General features: G+C 32.7%; 1 protein-coding gene across 1 annotated transcript; it reads left to right on the top strand.

Moving 5' to 3' along the window:
* The first annotated feature begins 10,600 nt into the window (after window positions 1-10,600).
* LOC116114552 (calcium-transporting ATPase 4, plasma membrane-type-like) lies at window positions 10,601-19,273 on the top strand. The gene is made up of 13 exons (XM_031400697.1): window positions 10,601-10,771; window positions 11,308-11,366; window positions 13,908-13,960; window positions 14,049-14,078; window positions 14,360-14,432; window positions 15,021-15,148; window positions 15,277-15,358; window positions 15,718-15,850; window positions 16,014-16,052; window positions 16,135-16,167; window positions 18,200-18,371; window positions 18,457-18,755; window positions 18,965-19,273. Exons 1-13 carry the CDS (start codon window positions 10,601-10,603, stop codon window positions 19,271-19,273), a joined length of 1,581 nt encoding a protein of 526 aa, XP_031256557.1.
* Window positions 19,274-19,657: the final 384 nt, after the last annotated feature.

The following is a 19,657-nucleotide window of genomic DNA, read 5'->3' as shown; positions in this document are numbered from 1 at the left end:
TTCTATTCTTGGAAACTTTGAAATAATAATTATTTCTTTCTCATCCTTTCATAATGTCAATAGTGTGAATTGTTTTCCCTCCAAAAAACAAGGCTTAGGAGCAAAAAATAATTTTATTTTACTAAAGGTTAAATTTGTACATATCAGCTTAACACTTTCCTATTTATAAATAAAAATGATAAATGATGTTTGATGATGAGTAAAGCATGTTATTGGGGAAACATTAAAAACACACAAAAGACATAGTTAATGTGGTCGGGTTGATGGTAACATGACTTCCTCTACTTCTCCGCCTCAACTCTTGCCTAATTAGTAGGGGTGTTCGGTTCTGGATACCCTGCACTTTTTGAAAGAATCAGAATCGGAACCAGAACCGATGGTTCCTTGAAATTTGGAATCAGAACCGGAACCGACGGTTCCGGTTCCTAGGTATCCAGAACCAGAACCTGTAACAATGGTTCTGATTCCGGTTCTGGGTACCCTGTATAATTCATGACCCCCCCAAAAGTTTTTAAAATGGCAAAAAAACCCTTAAAAACTTACAAATACCACCCCACTTGGCACTAATTAACAAAAATAAAATTACAAATTATAAATTCAAAATTGCAAACTCCATTACTTTGTAAAGGTAAATTCTCAAAAGTCAAACCAACTTACTTTAAATATTATGAAATATAAATATAAATGTATTCACATTACTTTTTCTACAAAAATTTTTATTAACCCCCCTAATCTTTAATTTTATTTTATATTAGTCTCAGTTCTTGGTTCTTAACTATAAGAACCGGAACCGGAACCGTACAGTAACGGTTCCAAAAATTTGGAACCAGAACCTACCCATTGACGATTAGTTCTAGGTAGGAACCAGAACCAAACTCAGAGTACCTGTCAGTTCCAGTTCCAACCGGTTCTTTTAAACACCCCTACTAATTGGTTTGATAATGGACAACTACGTGCCAATAATTAATTATAACTCAGTGATGCTTTTGGTTCCTGACCTTTTATTTTATTTGACCACTTTTTTAATTTCAATTTTATTCTTTGTTGAAAATTATTAAATAGGACAAACCAAAAGTAATAGATATATCTAACGCATATAATCATTTAAAAAACTTTAATTTTTATCTACATTATAAAACTTTATTTTGAATTAATTTTAATGCATGTTTTTAACAATTTTGGTTCAACTTGCTTTCTTCTTCTTCTTCTCCTTTTTTTTATTTTATTAGTTTTTTTTAGAACAAAACAAATGTGTTATTGTTTTTGAGAAGCAAGGTTAAGAAAATTAAATCATTCACCCAATAGTAGTATTTATGGATAAATAACTCAAATCATTTTGTACACCTCATATGTTAAAGATTTTCTAAATTACTTATAGTGTTGAATGAAAAAACGTTTTATTAGTAAAAAAAATAAAAAAATAAAAAAACAGAGAAATTTATCAATATTTCATTTTATAATTAAATTAGTTATTGATCTCTTCAATAATTTGATAATTGTATTGTATAAGTTTCTCAAAACAATGTATATATATATATATATACACACACACATTGTTTTGAGAAACTTATACAATACAATTATCAAATTATTGAAGAGATCAATAACTAATTTGATTATAAAATGAAATATTGATAAATTTCTCTGTTTTTTTATTTTGATATATATATATATAATGTTAAACCTCAATAAACTAATAATCAATAAATTAATAATCTGGATTAAATAATTTTTTTGGTCGGTCCCGACTTGGGACCAATATAATAAATTAATAATTCGCTAAATTTATAAGATAATAGATTTCAAAAGAAATACATAAGTATCACTTGATATATAAATTAATAATCTCTTTAGAGATCAAAATTATATATATACATGACTCAATTAGGAGGTTTTTGAATTATTCCTTATACCACATTAACTTCTAACTAAAGGACAACTATTCTTTATACTACATTAATTATACACAGTAGATAAATGCATTAAGTTCAATGTTTTGAAAAAAAAAAAAAATTGTCTGAATAAATTAATAAATTATTAATTTATGCAATTAAATAATATATAGATTAATTGATAAATTTTCATAATCCTAAAGATATTAATTTATCAATGATTGTTATTTAAATCCATAAAAAAAAAATTAACAAAGTATGAGATAAATAATTAAAATTTTGATAAAAAGGATTACTTTTTAAAATATATAGGGTTTATTTAAATGTTTTAAGGCTTTTAATAGGATTTTTTTAATTAAAAAGGATCAAATTAGATAAAATATAGGGACAACATGTGTCATTGTATTACGACATTCTGTCTCCCAGTTGTTTGAATTATTAAAATTATGTGGTTACTCACGCTGACCCACATGCGCACACCAACATCTTAATTAAAGATTATTGTTTCTTGATTGTGAAGATTTTCATAAATTTTAGTGGAGACTTTAATGAATTTCAAAAGTGAAGATCTTCTTTATTTTATGCGCAAGTTGTATTAAAAGAAAGCAATTGGTTGAATGAAGATTTAACTTTAATGTTTAAAAGCTACTTTTTTTTTTTTTTTTTTTTTGTTAGTGCGAAAGTTGAGGACTTAATGTTCGATATGGGCTACCTATTTATATCCCCCTTTTTATATGTAAAGTAAATAGTCCATGACAAATACCGAATAATTATTTCAATTAAAGACTATATATCTCCCCCTTTTTTTTTTTTTTTTAATAATCTAGTAGGTTTAGAATATATATTTTTTTCTATTCTATCATAGGAGAGTAAATTAAAAAAAAAAAAAAAAACTCTTAATTTAAGTTTCTTACCTTAGTGGCAATACTTGTAGTTTTATTTATTTTATGTTGCAAGCATCTAGCTTATAATAAAATACTGAAGTAACCTTGCAAATATCATTTATTTCGAAAATTATCATAAAATATTCGTTTTTTTACTTTAATATCAGAAAAGTTCAACAAATTGCAAAAAAAAAAAAAAAAAAAAAAAAAAGATGGGATAAATTATTAAAATGAGTAAATATATTTATTTAGTGTTTACAATGATCCCTCGTTAAGTAAACAAACGACCTTTTAGAGAAATTTTCAAATTCTTATTTCTAAAAATCATATTTCCACAACAGCGGCAATACCCAAATTAATTCTTTTATGATTGATTGATAATAAACTTAATTAAAATTAGCTTATAAGCAACAATTGCTTATAAACTAAAATTAACTTATAAGTATTTGAAATTTTAAGCAATTACGTGTTTGATTAAAGTACTTATAAGTGACTGATAAGTAATTGACGTGTTTGGTAAAATGTGGTTTATAAGTACATTTTATTATAAAATTACTAAAAAAGGTACTACATTAAACAAGGACATACTATAGAATTTTAAAATTAAATAAGGACAATGTGGTAATATACTTGGTCAAACTAGCTTATAAGTAAAGTACTTATAACCAAAAAAAAAAAAGTACCTCTCCCCCAACTTATTTTTTTTAACTTATAAACTCAACTTATAAGTTCAAAAAAATTATAAACAAACAGGTCAGCTTAATTTTATGGCTTATAAGTAAGTTTGATCAGCTTATAAGCTTAGACAAACATCCCCTTAATTAACTATTTCTGCATTATTGATAATTTACTCAATTAACTTGTAAATACCTTGTCGCACATGTATTATTATGGATAGAGTTTATCCATAATGAAATACAGCAGAACCAGAAGTAGATAAATCCTTTTGGGGAGAACGGCATTTTCCCACCCAAAGTTTGGAAAAATAACATTTCCCACCCATTAAGTTTCAAAACAACACTTTCCCACCCTCCGTCATGTTTCATTAGTGCTTTTTTGTTACTTTTTTATTGAAAAGACAAAAATACTCTTAAATATTTGACTTCATAATTTTTGTATCATTTTATGTCATATCAACATAATTAATTACCAATATACCCACTCTATAAATAAAAAAATACTAATATACCATTAACTATATATGAGAATATAAATTATCTATTTGTCTTTCCAGTTTTTTTTTTAATTAAAAATAATGTTTTAAATGAATGGAATTACTGTTGGATTTTTAAAAATTTACAACCTTTAAAATTGCCACTTTGTCCTTATATTTGCTGCAACACTAAAGTGGCATTTATATTTAAATTTTTTCGATTTAAACCCACATAAATATTAGCATTACTACTATCCGAAAAATAAGAATCCAATTCGTAAAATTGTAAAACATTATATTATATATAGATATATATATATAATATATATATATAATTATATATATATATCCTTTGAAGGTTAAAATAGCAAGAATCCAATTCAAAGAAAACATGTATGGTAGAGTACAAGACTGGCAAATGCTAGATACGAATATTATTTAGTTTAATTACACGACATGACAAGCTCAGCAAATGCCATCAGTCACCCTAGTAAACCAATCACAATCTCATATTCAAGCTTTGCTACCTGAGAGAAAATAGCTGGATCTCGTAATGCATACATGTATTTCAAACAATCTTCCTCGTGTCATTCAAGCTTTCTACCGCCTTGACAGAGTTTTCGTCATAATTTAAGTCCTCAAGGCGCAAAAATCATTTTAAGAAAGTCAGTTAGACATGATAATGAAACAACAAAAAAAGACAAAACATGTAAAGGAGAATACACCTCTAGTTTGTTGACATATTCATTCTAGATATTATAAGGCCAAAACATCTGCGACTTTGGTGTCTCCAGATAATCTCAAATAATGTTTACTTTCTGTTGTTGTAGATCCAGTCAAGCTTTAGCATTTCAAATCAAAAGTTGAGGCTGGTAAAAAAGCACATTGTTGCTCCATATAATGAATACCTGAAGAATTACACCCATTTAATTGGGAAGATCTTCTGGATCCATATCTTCCTTCCCAGCAGATGCATGGAAAAGCTTTAATAAGCCTAATCCAACAAGTCCAGCGACATAGTGGCAATATTCATCATAATCATCAATTGTGATATGCATTTGGTCTATCTGCTTTTTCTGCATGTAATTAGCTCAAGAAGCTCATCTCTATCATCATATATAGATTATTATTGTATCTTAGAATGATAGATACATGTTACATGATTCACAAACCTCCTTGCAAATAAAATTTTAATATTTTAGAGCAATGGAATATCAAGCATTTAATTAGACTCTAACAACTTACACAATTCACCAATCTCCTTGCAAATAAATTTTGCAATCCTTGCACCCATTCTTTGGGTATCAAGCATTTTAAATTTTGACTGTAAGGACCCTATCATCATATAAGATGGTCATTCTAAAATTGTTCGTAGCCTTAATATTATCCTAAAGTAAAGGCACAAATAATACAGTAAGACTGTCATTGAATGACCCTATCGAAAGATAGTAACAAATATTACATGTTAAAGTTGTTTGGTGACAACTTGGTGCAACGCATGGGCGCTTGTATTTGACAAGTTCACTAGACAGACCCACTAGAGGATTTCATATAGATATTAACCCCAATATCCATGGAGTATATCCTTTAACATATATATATATATGCCCCCCACTTAAATTGCAGATGCTCATATGGAGAATCGAACCTGAGATTGTGTGTCTATCCATACTATCCCCAATTCATTCTAACCATCTAGACTACCCACAGATAAATCATATCAAAATATTGAAATTATGAAAAAAAAGATAAATATTAAAAATATGTATTTTAAGGGGTTGAAACATAAAAGAGAAATTACAACAAAAGTAATAATATTTTACTATAAAAGCTAGATAAATCTTTGAATATTTTATGAGTAGAAATTTTATTATAGTTTAATTTGGAGGTGTTGTTATTTGTGTTGACTTAATAACTTGTTCATTAGTAAATTTTCTTGGTTTTGTTTTACACTCGTCAAAGTATTATAAATTTATTCCATATCGTCAAACATAATCATAAATATATTAATTATAAAGAGAATTATAAATAAATACTCATATTTTTATATAACTTATATCCAATATATTATTTATTATAAGTTTATTTACAATTATATTATTAAATTTAGTTAATGTCTTGACCCCTTAGAATGAGTTTCTAGCTATGCCCTTAAATGTAGCTGATATAATCTTAAGGAAAGAGTTTATATGTTTTGTTTTTGTTTTTGTTTTTTCTAAAAAAAAAAAATTAATTACAATAAATTAATTTCAACTTTCCAACTTCTATCTTGGAAATATTGAAATAATTATTACTTCTCTCTCATCTTTCCATAATATCAATGGAGGGAATTGTTTTCCCTCCAAAAGGCAGGGTTTAAGAGACAAAAATATATTTATTTTATTGAAGGGTAAATTTGTAAATTTACTTTTCTAAAAAAGTTTTTGATCCGGATAAAGATCAACTAATCCAAATAACATCCTGTATTAAATACACCTTGCAACCAGAGCGAATCCAATACACATGACACACATTGGCTTCGTTTGGTTCACAATTGGGTGTTTTTGGGAAAAGTTTTCTGAAAAAAGTTAAAAAAAAGTTGAATTGGGCGGGTATTACGATGTAGGATTTATAAATTAATAAAATACCCCCTATATTTATTTATTTACAAAATACCCCCATAATAAAATCTTAAAAGTTAACAAAAACACCCCCAACCCAATGTCAAATACGGACAGCCGGCCACCACCGCCGGAGGGTGGCCGGGTTCACCGTATTGGCGCATGACCGGCTGGATCTTGCCGGTCGTGCGCTGATATGGCCTTTGCCGGCCAGATCCACGGTGGCCAGTGGATCTGGCCGACAAAGGCCAGATCTACGGCCAGATCTGGCTGTCAACGGCCAGATCTGGTCGTATTTGCTCGTCAACAACGACCATCAACGATGGTTAACGACGACCGTTTGTTGGCCGTCGTTATAAACTATTACGGCCAAAGATCTGACCGTCAACGGCCAGATCTTTGGCCTTAGATCTGGCCTTTTTCGGCCAGATCCACTGTGGATCTGATCGGAAAAGGCTAGATCGGCGCACTACCGGCCAGATTCAGCCGATAGTGCGCCATTCTAACAGATTCCGACCACTTTTCGGCAGTGGTGGCCGGAATCTGGTAAATATAAATTACTGGGGTGTTTTTATAATTTTTAAAAAAATATTTAGGGGTATTTAATTAAATTATCAAATTTAAAGGGTTTAAAAAAAGTTGAATAATATTGAGAGTAGTATTCCCAAAAAATCAAAGTTTTTGGGTATTTTACTGTTTAACTTTTTTGGGAATACTAAAAGTAGTATTATGAAAGTTGAAACAAACGAAGCCATTGACACTTATATTTAATTGTCACAAAACTCAATGCACCACAAACACCCTTATACCCACAATAGTCTTGAACTTAACTTTAAACCCCTAACTCAATACACTCAAATCCTAACTCATTACACCTAGGGTGTGTTTAGTAGACTATTCATATCCTATCTTATTCCTATTCTACTTAAAATACATATTTGTTTCAATATTCTTAAAATCTAATTATATTATATTCAACACAAAATATTTTTTTTAATCCCATAGGTTTGTTAATTTAGCTAAACACCCCCAACAATAAAAATTTATGGCTCCGTTTGGTTCACAATTTTGTGTTTTTGGGAAATTTTTTTTGAAAAAAGTTAAAAAAAAGTTGAATTGGGCGGGCATACGATGTAAGATTTATAAATTAATAAAATACCCCCTATGTTTTTTTACAAAACACCCCCTATAATAAAACATTAAAAGTTAACAAAAACACCCCCAACCCACCCTCAAATATGGACAGCCGGCCATCATCGTCGGAGGGTGGCCAGAGTCACCGTATCGGCGCATGACCGGCTGGATCTTGCTAGTCGTGCGTCGATATGGCCTTTTCCGACTAGATCCACGGTGGATTTGGCCGGCAAAGGCTAGATCTACGGCTAGATCTGGCCATTGACGGCTAGATCTGGTCGTATTTGCTCGTCAAATATGACCAACAAACGGTCGTCATTGATGGTCAACGACGACCATTTGTTGGCCGTCGTTACCGATTGGTCCCGTCAACGGCCAGATCTTTGGCCTAAGATCTGGCCTTTTCCGGCCAGATCCACCATAGATCTGGCCGAAAAATGCTAGATCGGTGCACTACCGGCCAGATTCAGCCGATAGTGCGCCATCCTACTAGATTCTGTCTATTTTCCAGCAGTGGTGGCCGGAATCTGGTAAATGTGGATTGTTAGGGTGATTTTACAATTTTTAAAAAAATATTTAGGGGTATTTAATTAAATTAACAAATTTAAGGGGTTTAAAAAAATTGAATAATATTGTGAATTTTTAGGTATTTTACTGTTTAACTTTTTTAGAAATACTAAAAGTAGTATTCCCAAAAACCAACCAATCAAAGCCTATAATGTTCCCCAAAATTCGGCATTGTTAAAGAGAGTTTTACTGATAATATAAAGTGATATATTAAAATATGAATAATAATAATAAATATAAAAAAAATTATACAAACTTTTCATTTATACAAACTAATATGTCATAATTGAATGAGTATAAAAAATCAACTTATTAAATGCTTAATAAATATAGACAAATGACGTGTTAATAAAAGAGCAGTATCATAATTCTTAAAATATTGAACTTGTGATATCTATTGTAGTTTAACTTCCAAAAAAAACTTCTTCAAATAGTAACAACTCTCATAAATGCCCTAAATTATTTGATTTATAAACACAGTAATCATCACATTTCTACATTAAAATTATATATATAATTTTATTTTATTGTAAATCAATATATACCATAAGATATTAAACATTAAAAATAGAAAGAGATTTCTTTTAGTAACATTATCAAGCCTAGTTGATAGGGTGCGACTAGGAATAGTATTTCTTCTATAATGTCAAAATTAATATATGAACATTAATAAAATACCAATTTAAAAAAAAAATCAATTTTAAATAATGTACCTAATTTAGATCTTGATAAAAGAGTTAATACGGTTTAGGTCTCCTAGTCTGAGTCTTGAGATTTAAAATACTAAGATATAATCCCCTTGAATTAAGAAAAGGTAATAAAGTTTTATATTTTATATTATATTATTATTTAATTAATTAATACTTCTAACAATATCAAAATAAGGAGTATTTTGATTTTTAAATAGAAATATTATCCTAATTAATAAATTATGTAAATATTTATCAATTTTTAGAGAAATAAATCTTAGTATTTTAAAATATAGGATTCAGACCAGTTAATTGAAAATAAAGTTTTTCTCCCTTAAAACATAATACGGAGAAGATAACAACCTCACAAAGAGTACGGTACAACAATGGATATAGTGTGAAATCATTTAATTATTTATTTTAAAAAATTTGAACCCTTCAATTTTGATACTACATATGTCTTTCGTTCGTTGTCGTTTGATGTTAATGTTCAGTAATTTTAAGTCTGCAACCTAATCTCATAATTTTTTCTCATAACTTCTGACGTGATAGCTCGTAATTTGTTAACTCGTAAATGGATAACGAAACCTATAGCAAGCAGGCCTGACCCATTTGCAAGTTGACTAATTGCGATGTATTACATCGAGAATTATGAGAAAAAGTTGTAAAATTAGGATGTTGACCTAATATTACTGTTAATGTTATATGTTGATGACATATGGATATCACTATGACTAAAAAAAAGACATTTATCATAAGAGTTTACTACTTTTATCTATCCAAATAATGACTTAACATAAGAGTTGTGAGAGAAAGTTGTAAAATTGGGTTGTGGCCTAATATTACACTTAATGTTATATGTTGATGGCATATGGATATCCCCACGACATAAAAAAAGACATTTATCATAAGTGTTTATTACTTTTTTTCTATTCAAATAATGACTTAATGACATTTTTCCACTTATAGACTTTTAAAATACTATTTTATTACCCTAATTTATATTCTCATGACGAACAGAGAGCAAACTTGGTCGAGATTGTTCAGATTTTTGAAGAGAGGAGGCCAATGAGTCTTTTGGTGGTAAAATACTGGATTTTGGTGATTGTGATTGATTGGAATTTGACTTGGGAGAGACAGTTGTGCAAACCCTAATTGCTAGATTGTTGGCGATTGGTGGGGTTGATAGGAATAAAGTTTGAGAGGTTTGGGTGAATGATGATTGGGGAAGAGAATGGTGGTTGTGTGAGATCACAACGATGCCATAATCGGAAACGAAATATAAACTAGGATGATAAAATTGTATTTTAAAAGTTTGTGGGTGAAAAGGTAATTAAACCATTATTTGGGGGGGAAAAGGTTGTTTACTCTTCGTTATAATAAAGGTTTTTTTTTTTTTCTTTCTTCGGTGCGGTTCATTGGGCCACGAACCAAATAGTTAACAAGTCAAATGGCTGTAGAAGGATAAATGGCTGCACATTACGGAACACTCTCTCTCACAGTGACGGAGCAAACGCTAGCGCTTATTCACTAACCTCTGCGTCCTGTGGTCCTCTGCCATTCTTGACTCGCTTTTTTTCTTATTATCGATTTGGCCTAATAGTTTAGACGAAAAGAAACTGCGGGAAGAACTCCGTTTAGCTTAAAAACAAGCTCAAGAGGGAGCAGAATATTCAAAAATATGGACGGTCTTTTGAAAGACTTTGATTTGGAGCCTAAGAATCCCTCAGAGGAAGCCTTGAGACGGTGGAGATCTTTGGTCTCTATCGTGAAGAACCGCCGTAGAAGGTTCCGTAACGTCGCGGATCTCGTCAAACGTGCTGAGGCCGAGAAGAAAAAACGCAGTATACAGGTTCTCTTTACTTCTACCTTTATTTTTATTTTTTTTATTTATCTCACTTTATATTTTTCAACACTGCAGACTACACCACCATTTAGCATAATCTTTTTTTCTTTCCTTAATTTTCTCGGCAACCAAACGGAAAAATACGGAACAGTCAGAAAGCAGGCTGATCTCTCTCTACCTCATGTTTCTCTAATTAAATGCGCATTAATTAGTTTGTCGTTTTTATTAAACCTATTTTCTAATCTTATATAAAAAATATTTTTTTTTTAAATTTTTATTTTTATTTTTTTTTATTTTTTTTCTTTTTTTTTTTCTAAAGACCAAAGCAAACTTTACCAGTTTACCTTAGCATAAATTATTTCTCTTATCGGTATTTTCGCCAAACAAACAGAGGTTTGTTTTTTGTTTGTTGGTGCATAAATACACGTCCCTTAGTTGGCCGTTCGAATTCTTTGACATTCTTCTAAATTGTAAACGTAGAAATAATCGCCATCCCCGGAGTTTGTGCATAAATATATGGTTAGATTTTCTGTCTTTTAAAGTCCCCTCGTAGATCACGTGCTGGCTGTCCAATAAGCTGCTGCCACTTTGCAAGAAATCGGTGACTCGGTTCTTTGTCCTAAAAAAGTCCACTTTGTTTTAAGTTTTAACCACTCGTCCCATTTCATTTCGCGGCAAGTTAAGACTGTTCTCTGTTTATATTATAAAACATTTAAATAATTGTTTTACATATTTTCGAAATTTAAACTAGAAATTTATTAAAGCTTTACAAATTTTAGTAAATTATTTATAAAGTTTTAAACTATATATATTAAGTATGAGAAAATGGGCATTTTTTTTTTTTTTGGTATGAATAATCTTGCTTATTTTTTTAAGCATAAGGCTTTTTTGTTTCTCTTTATAAATAACCGTTATATGATAAATATGAAATGATATGAAACCCTTAAAAAAAATAAAAAATTCTATTAAGATATTTAATACTTTTCTACTGAGAGTTAGATATAAATAGTCACTGTAAAATTTATAATAAGATTTACACACTATGCCATGAAAAGTTGGTCTCAATAATGTTATATTCTCATATGTAGTATAATTAGATATAAAAATAACAACAAATGCTTGTTAATAATACAAAGTTGGGTGGCTTGAAACATTTAAAAATTCGACAAGTTTGTTTCCAGTTTTATCATATTTTGTGGTGAGTATTTTATAATGATATGTGTATTATCCACCCTCATACATATCTATATATCAATCGCAACTCGATTACGTTACTAGAAGTACACTCCGGTTTCGTCTCTATTTATGGTTGTAACAAGGAATTGGACTACTTAGTCTCCATTACCGTGCAGCCTTCATAGTTAATCTTGAAAGATTATTAATTGCCAATATTTTGATGGAAAAGAAACGTAGCACTTTTAATGGGGAGTTCTAGGCGTCAATCTCTACCGGAATTTCGGTCTCTGAGTTTTCATGGTCAAGGGATTCTATATATATTAAACTGATACATAGTTTGAATTTAAGAAGCAATTGGTTGCAAGAGCTACCCTACTCTGTGTATGGTAACCAGACGATCGCATGTTCTTGTCAGGTAGACTTGGAAAAAATAGGCATATCTTGTTTGGCACGGCGGGATTATTAATTCACATTCTTGACTTTTTAATTCCCAATGGCGGCTACCCACGAACCTTCCTTGAAATTTCCTCAGCTTAACCGGGTCAGTTAATGGGACACCTTTGTCTACTTTGATAGTGAGGTCACTTTCCGTCCCATATGGGTACATGAGGTTCTTTGTCCTGTTGTAGTGTTTGTTCCATTTTTTATTTTTTATATATACAATAGAAGAAAGGAAAGTTGACAATTTCTCACAACTTTTTTTCTCACACGTTAATGGAGCTGGTAATTGATTACTTTAGTTAGGTATGGCTCATTGTTGGATATATGAGACTCATTATGAGCTAATTAATTATATTTGATTTTTTGAAAGAAAGTTAGTAAAAAGAGTTTATGGGTATAGCATTATTAATACAAATTTCATCTTCTTGGCACATTCTCATCACCCTTCACTTATTTTAATGGTGCCCTTCTCGCACTTCATTATGTTGGCTAATGGGATCATTTCAATGGTCACCTAAGCAAACCATTATTAGAAAATGTTTTGACCATGATTTATGGAATATATTGATTTAATGTCTTTCAAACAGGTTTCAGTTGATTATTATTGTAATAAAATATTTTATGTCATATTTTGATTAATTTGGTTAATAAGTGTTGTCAGAAATGCTGATTTTCAACCTCCCATTTTTGATAGTTAAGATAATACATTGAATTACTTTCGTTTTAAAAATTCATTGAAAAGGACTGTAAATGATATAAGTTTTTATGTAATTTTCTTTAAGATAATATCATATTAGTGAACACAGAAAACATTCATTTTTGAGTGGATTAGCTACTTTCTTCCACTTTGTGTTGGTGATAATGCGATTATATATCTTTTGCTCGAAGAAAGTTATGTACGTAACTTTTATTTTACTCTCTGTGATCTCTCGTGACCCCAAGAATGTTGATTTAATTGGTAGACACTCACCTCTAACTTATCAAGGCCGACTGTGTGTTTCTCATGATGTTATAAATGTGCATATTCCAACTCCTTGTATTCTGAAATAACAATTGATTACTGGATTTTTTAATAGTTGTGAAAACATAACCCCTCTGTCTAAAATTGATCGATGAGCTCGTGAAGGATAAGCTAAATCAAGACTTTTTGTTATTCCAGTCGTTATTGGTTTTTCAGCTGTCAATTTCAGTTACATTATACTGTCAGTGGTGTAACGATGTAGCATTTATATATTTAATTTATCGTGAACAGCTTGAACGCATCTTTTTTCTTAGAAAAAGAACAAGCTTGATCACTTTGAAGATCAGTTATAGCCCGAGCCTAAATTAGGTACCTTAGAACACAAGGATAACGTGGATTGTATGAGATTTAGCATGGAGGTTAGAATGAACTCGTTTGTCAAGCTTATCTAACATACTGCAATTAAGTGGCAAGCTTTTTAACACATACAGCCATTGGCTATTTAGTAACTTATTTCTTTGACCTCATTATCGTGTCTCTGTACCTTTGTTTCATCTTACCCAGGAAGATACGAGTAGCTCTTTATGTTCAAAAAGCAGCTCTGCAGTTCATTGATGGTATGATTTTAACTTCTCATAGTTTCATCAAAAATTTGTCTTATGCCCTTGGGTCCCATTTTCTTAGTTCATTTTTGTTCTTGTGCAGCTGCTGGACGAACTGAATACAAGCTTTCAGGTGAGGCTAAGAAGCCGTTTTACTATAGACCCAGATGAACTAGCGTTTATTGTTCGTGGTCATGATATTAAGGCCTGAAACACTATAATGGAGTTGAAGGGATTGCTCAGAAGTTTCTGTCTCACTAAATGAAGGTTTTCATGAAAGTGATATACCTATCAGCAAAAGATCTATGGCATCAACCATTATACAGAAAAACCTCCAGAACATTTTTATGTTTGTGTGGGATGCACTTCAGACTAACACTAATTTACTAATGGTTTGTGCTGTGGCATCTATAGGTGTAGGACTTGCCACAGAAGGGTGGCCAAAGGGTTTGTATGATGACTGGGGATCATACTTTGTATACTCTTGGTAGTTATGGTTACTGCTATCAGTGACTACAGCAGTCCTTGCAATTTAGAGATTTAGATGGGAAAGAAAAAGATTATTATTCAGGTCACTAGGGATGAACGGAGACAAAAAATTTCCATTTATGATTTGGTTGTTGGCGATGTTGTTCATCTATCTATAGGTGACCAAGTTCCAGCCGATGGGATTCTTATATCCGGACATCTTTGGTGATTGATGAATCAAGCTTGTCAGGGGAAAGTGAGCCTGTGAATAGATGAGAGACCTTTTCTTCTTCGGGAACTAAGTTCAAGATGGTTCAGGAAAGATGCTGGTGACAACAGTTGGTATGAGGACTGAATGGGGGAATTTGATGGAAACTCTGATGAGGGTGGGCAGATGAGACCCCATTACAGGTGAAGCTAAATGGCGTTGCTACAATTATTGGTAAATCGGTTTAACTTTTGCTGTGATTACATTTTTGGTATTGACTGAAGGTTTCTGGTAGAGAAAGCAATTAAACATAAAACACAGATTGGTCTTCAACTGATGCATTGCGCTTATAACTACTTTGCTGTCTCAGTACTATAATTGTTGTTGCCGTCCCTGAAGGATTGCCATTGGCAGTTACATTGAGCCTTGCCTTTGCAATGAGAAACTATGTGATCGTGCACTAGTAAGACATCTCTCTGCTTGTGAGACAATGGTTTCTGCTAACTGCATTTGCACTGATAAAACAGGTACATTAACCACAACCATATGGTAGTCGTAAGATATGGATAGCCTAAAATTAAAAGATTCAAAGTAACAAGTATGAAGACATTTTTCAATCAGAAACATCCAGAGAGTATTAAACATCTTCTTGCAGGCTATATTTCAAAATACTATTCTGAAGTGGTGAAGGATAAAGAAGGAAAACTTCCATTTGGGAACACCAACAAATCAGCACTGTTGGAATTTGGCTTGATTTTGGGTGGCGACTTTGATGCCCAACGCAGAGAATATAAGATAATTAAGTGGAGCCTTTTAATTCAGTCAGGAAGAAGATGTCGTTCTTGTGGCTCGTCCGGGGGCAGAATGAGAGCATTTGTAAGGGTGCATCAGAAATAGTTTGGGATGTGACAAAGTGATTGTGAAAGTGGAGAAACGGTTACTCTATCTGAAGAACAAGTAGGATATATCACAGATGTAATAAACAGCTTTCCTCTGGCTCTCAGAACTCTTTGCCTGGCTTTCAAGATCTAATGAATCTTCTGATGAAAACAGCATCCCTGAAAGTGGCTATACATTAATACGTTGTTGGAATTAGGATCCAGTTCGCCCGAAGTCAGGAAGCAGTTCAAACTTGTTTAGCAGCTGGAATTACTGTTCGCATGGTTACTGGAGACAACATTAATACAGCTAAAGCAAAAGCAAAGGATGCGGTATACTTACATCAGATGGTGAGCTGTAGAAGGACCAGAATTTCGTAATATGTCCCCTGATGAGATGAAGCGCATCACCAAAACTTCAGGTTTTTTCCTTAATGTTAGGCAGCAGCAGTTATATATCTAATTACATGCATAAGAAGATGCTAACACATATGAACTGTTATTCTAAATATAGGTAATGGCTCGCTCTTTGCCTTTGGACAAGCACACCTTGGTAACTCAATTAAGGAATACATTAGAGATGTTGTTGCAGTGACTGGTGATGCCTAACGATGCTCCTGCTTTGCATGAAGCAGATATTGGACTCGCTATGGGCAGCAGGACCAGAGGTTAGTTTTCCTTTATAAAACTTGTTTGTGTTTATTTGACCAAACATGTTTGAGTTCTTTTTCCAATATGTATAAGATCTTCGTGATCTCTTTTTCTACCTACTAGTAAAAGATGTATAAACTTTTTTAATATGCAGTAGTATCTGAATGTGGTTGGCTTTTGGCCAAGCAGCTTCATGGTTTTTATTTCAAAATCCATAGGTTAACGGGGGACAGCTTGAATAATTCCTGTATACGAATTCAAATCAATTATTTAAATTTTAAATTTTAATTTTTTTTTTTGTTTTTTGTTTCTGTTCCTCATTTGTTATTTTGACTAATTTTAAGGCCAATATGAACTAGAAATACTCCCTTCCTCACTTACTGTGCCCAACTCTCTTTCTAAAATTTATGTGATCATCAGTGTAAGCACCTTTTGGAGTCATTTATTTACAATTTTATTTTTTTCCCCAATTCTAATATCAATTGCATGATATGATTCACAGAATGAGAGGATCTCTTATCTGCCAGTAGTATAGCAGTTTTTTTAGTAAAAGGAGCTCTCATTAAGTTATAATATGAAATAGAGTAAACGACATATTCCCGTCCGAGCTTTAGTGAAATCATAAGTTGATACCCTTGGTTGCATTTATTCTAGATTCTCACTCTTAAACTAGCGGTTAGTGACTGTTGGGAGATGCAGTGGCTGCAATTACCAAAATGCCCTTGAACCACCCATTCCAAACCACTTCCTTGAGACTGTTGCTTTTAGGCCAACCGACCTAACTCCATCGCAATTGTACCCAGCTGCCACCATTAGCTACCCCATCCCCTCCACACCAAAACTCCTTTATTCCCCATCGGCCACCTCATTGCCCTAGCCAATCATTGGTTGCCGTTAGGTTTGTGTTCGCGCGATTGGTTGGGGCAAATGGTTGAACAGTTGGTGGGCGTTGTGCAGGGGGTAGGTGAGGTGATGTCCGAAAATCGGGAAAATGGCCAGGGGGTTTGTAGAATCAATCCACAACTCAAACAAACTTCAAATCAAACCAAAATCTAGTCAAATCAAAGCCAAAACAACAAGAAAAACAACCCAAATGCGGCTGCAGGCAGTGCTATCGTGGACGTCGATCAACGAGTTACTAGGAGGGGTTATGGGGGTTTTGAAGAGAAGGCACCGCTGATGCCAAGAGTGGAGGCGGGGGGAGTTTTGGCTACCAGAATTGGCCGGAATTTGGCTGAGAAATCCGAAACCCTAACGTAATGGAAGTCGGTGATCGGTGGGAGGAGACAGGTGGGAACCTTCGGGGTTTTGGTCAATGGAGGGTGAGGATGTCAGCGGTGGGGTCGGGGAAGGCCAACGGCACGAGAATAGGCCAAATCAGGTTTGAGTTGTGGATCGCACGATTGGAAAATTCGCGAAAAAACAGACCATATCTGGCCAAGAAACCGGTTGGTCAGGTTAGGGGGCAAAGGAATTAGGCTTAGGGTGATGATTTCCATCAGTTTGGGTGAGAAATCCAGCTAGGATCCATGAAAAACGGGCGGCATTGGCAATGGTTGTGAGTTGAGAAAAATTTGAGATGTGAGGTTATTTTGACGCTTTTACCCTTCAACTGTTAGAATAAAGGAAATGGTGTTAGTTTAAGGATAGGAACTAGAATAAATACAACCAGGGGTATCAACTTGGGATTTCGCTAAACCTTGAGGGGAACATGTCGTTTGCTCTATGAAATAACTTGAACAATTATAATTGGTATTTGGTAATTACTGTTATTAAATTCTTTTAAGTACGCTATCAATTTCTCAAATCATATTTTGGTCTTCAAGTGCATGCCTAGGAACTCATTTTCCTTCGGTTTTGGCAAATGTCTACCAGAAGTATTTTAAGGCTACTAAACCTTTATAAACTATGAATAGAACTGATGATTTTCTTTATACATATGATCTTGTATAAGGGTAATCTGCCATAATAGGTATTACATTCATCTCATGGTCTTCAGGTTTCATATCATTCATAAACTTGTTGCCTCTTTATGGATGTTATTTACAGGTAGCTAAGGAAAATGCTGATGTTATCATCTTAGATGATAATTTTTCAACTATTGTAAATGTGGCCAAATGGGGACGTGCAGTATACATAAACATTCAAAAGTTTGTGCAGTTCCAGCTAACAGTTAATGTTGTTGCACTTTTCATCAATTTTTTCTCGGCATGCATCTCAGGTTCGTTAACTAACCTTTTATTTATTTATATAGTACCATTACAAGTATTATGCATTGTCAACATTATCTTCCACCCGACTTTCAGGATCTGCTCCTCTCACGGCTGTGCAGTTGCTCTGGGTCAACATGATTATGGATACTCTCGGAGCATTGGCTTTGGCTACAGAACCTCCAAATGATGGACTAATGAAAAGACCCCCGGTGGGGAGGGGTGAAAGTTTTATCACCAACATTATGTGGAGGAATATCATTGGTCAGAGTATTTACCAACTGATCATCCTTCTGGCTCTCTATTTCAAAGGGACGAAGCTACTGGGGCTTACTGGTTCTGATGCTACTGATGTACTCAATACTGTGATATTCAACTCGTTCGTGTTCTGCCAGGTGCAAATATCTAATTAAGCCTATTGTCTCTAATTAATATCCTCTTGCTTGATTGCTGCAATTGCACCATATTGACTAATCTGAAAATTTCCTGATATTGTTTCTTCTTAGAGGAAACTGTTTTGAGTACAATATGCTACTTCACACACCAATGTTTCAATGTATGATGGTTCCATTTTCATTAATGAGTTTTGTATACCTTTCTTCAGGTGTTTAACGAAATAAACAGTCGTGAGATGGAGAAGATAAACGTATTTAGGGGCATTTTCAGTAGCTGGATGTTCATCGGAATTATTGTAGTGACAGTGGCATTTCAAGTTATCATAGTTGAATTCCTGGGAACTTTTGCCAGCACTGTACCTCTAAGCTGGCAACTATGGGTACTCAGTGTTGTAATTGGAGCGATCAGCATGCCTCTTGCGGTTGTTATAAAGTTCATCCCAGTCAAAAACAATTCACCTAAACGCCAACACCATAATGGCTATGATCTGCTTCCCAGTGGTCCAGATTTAGCTTGAAGAAGGGAAGCATAAGAAGAGTTTTTGAAAGCAACTTGAAAGGGAAATATTTCAGATTTTATATATACAAAGTTAGAATCCTAACTTGAATCCCAACTGATGTGGCTGCTGGTATGTTTTACGAATCTTTCTTGGCTATGCTCTAATTATAAACAATATTGAGAAGATTGGAAATTTGCTGAAGACATTTTTTTTCCATCACTGCAGTAAACTTTTTGGACCAAATTAATAATAAATTAAAAAAAAAAGTGCAAATTTGCCTTTGGATGATGGGATTGAGGAATTGAGTGTGGTAATTTTTGTTATATTAGAGAGTAAGAAGAATAAATATGATGTAATTCGTTAAATATAATTTCAGTGGATAAGAGAAAGCTATGTTTTTCA

This window comes from Pistacia vera, unplaced genomic scaffold (genome assembly GCF_008641045.1).
Source record: "Pistacia vera cultivar Batoury unplaced genomic scaffold, PisVer_v2 Contig713, whole genome shotgun sequence".
In the NCBI taxonomy this organism is placed as follows: domain Eukaryota; kingdom Viridiplantae; phylum Streptophyta; class Magnoliopsida; order Sapindales; family Anacardiaceae; genus Pistacia; species Pistacia vera.
This window is presented reverse-complemented; position numbering and strand designations above follow the sequence as displayed.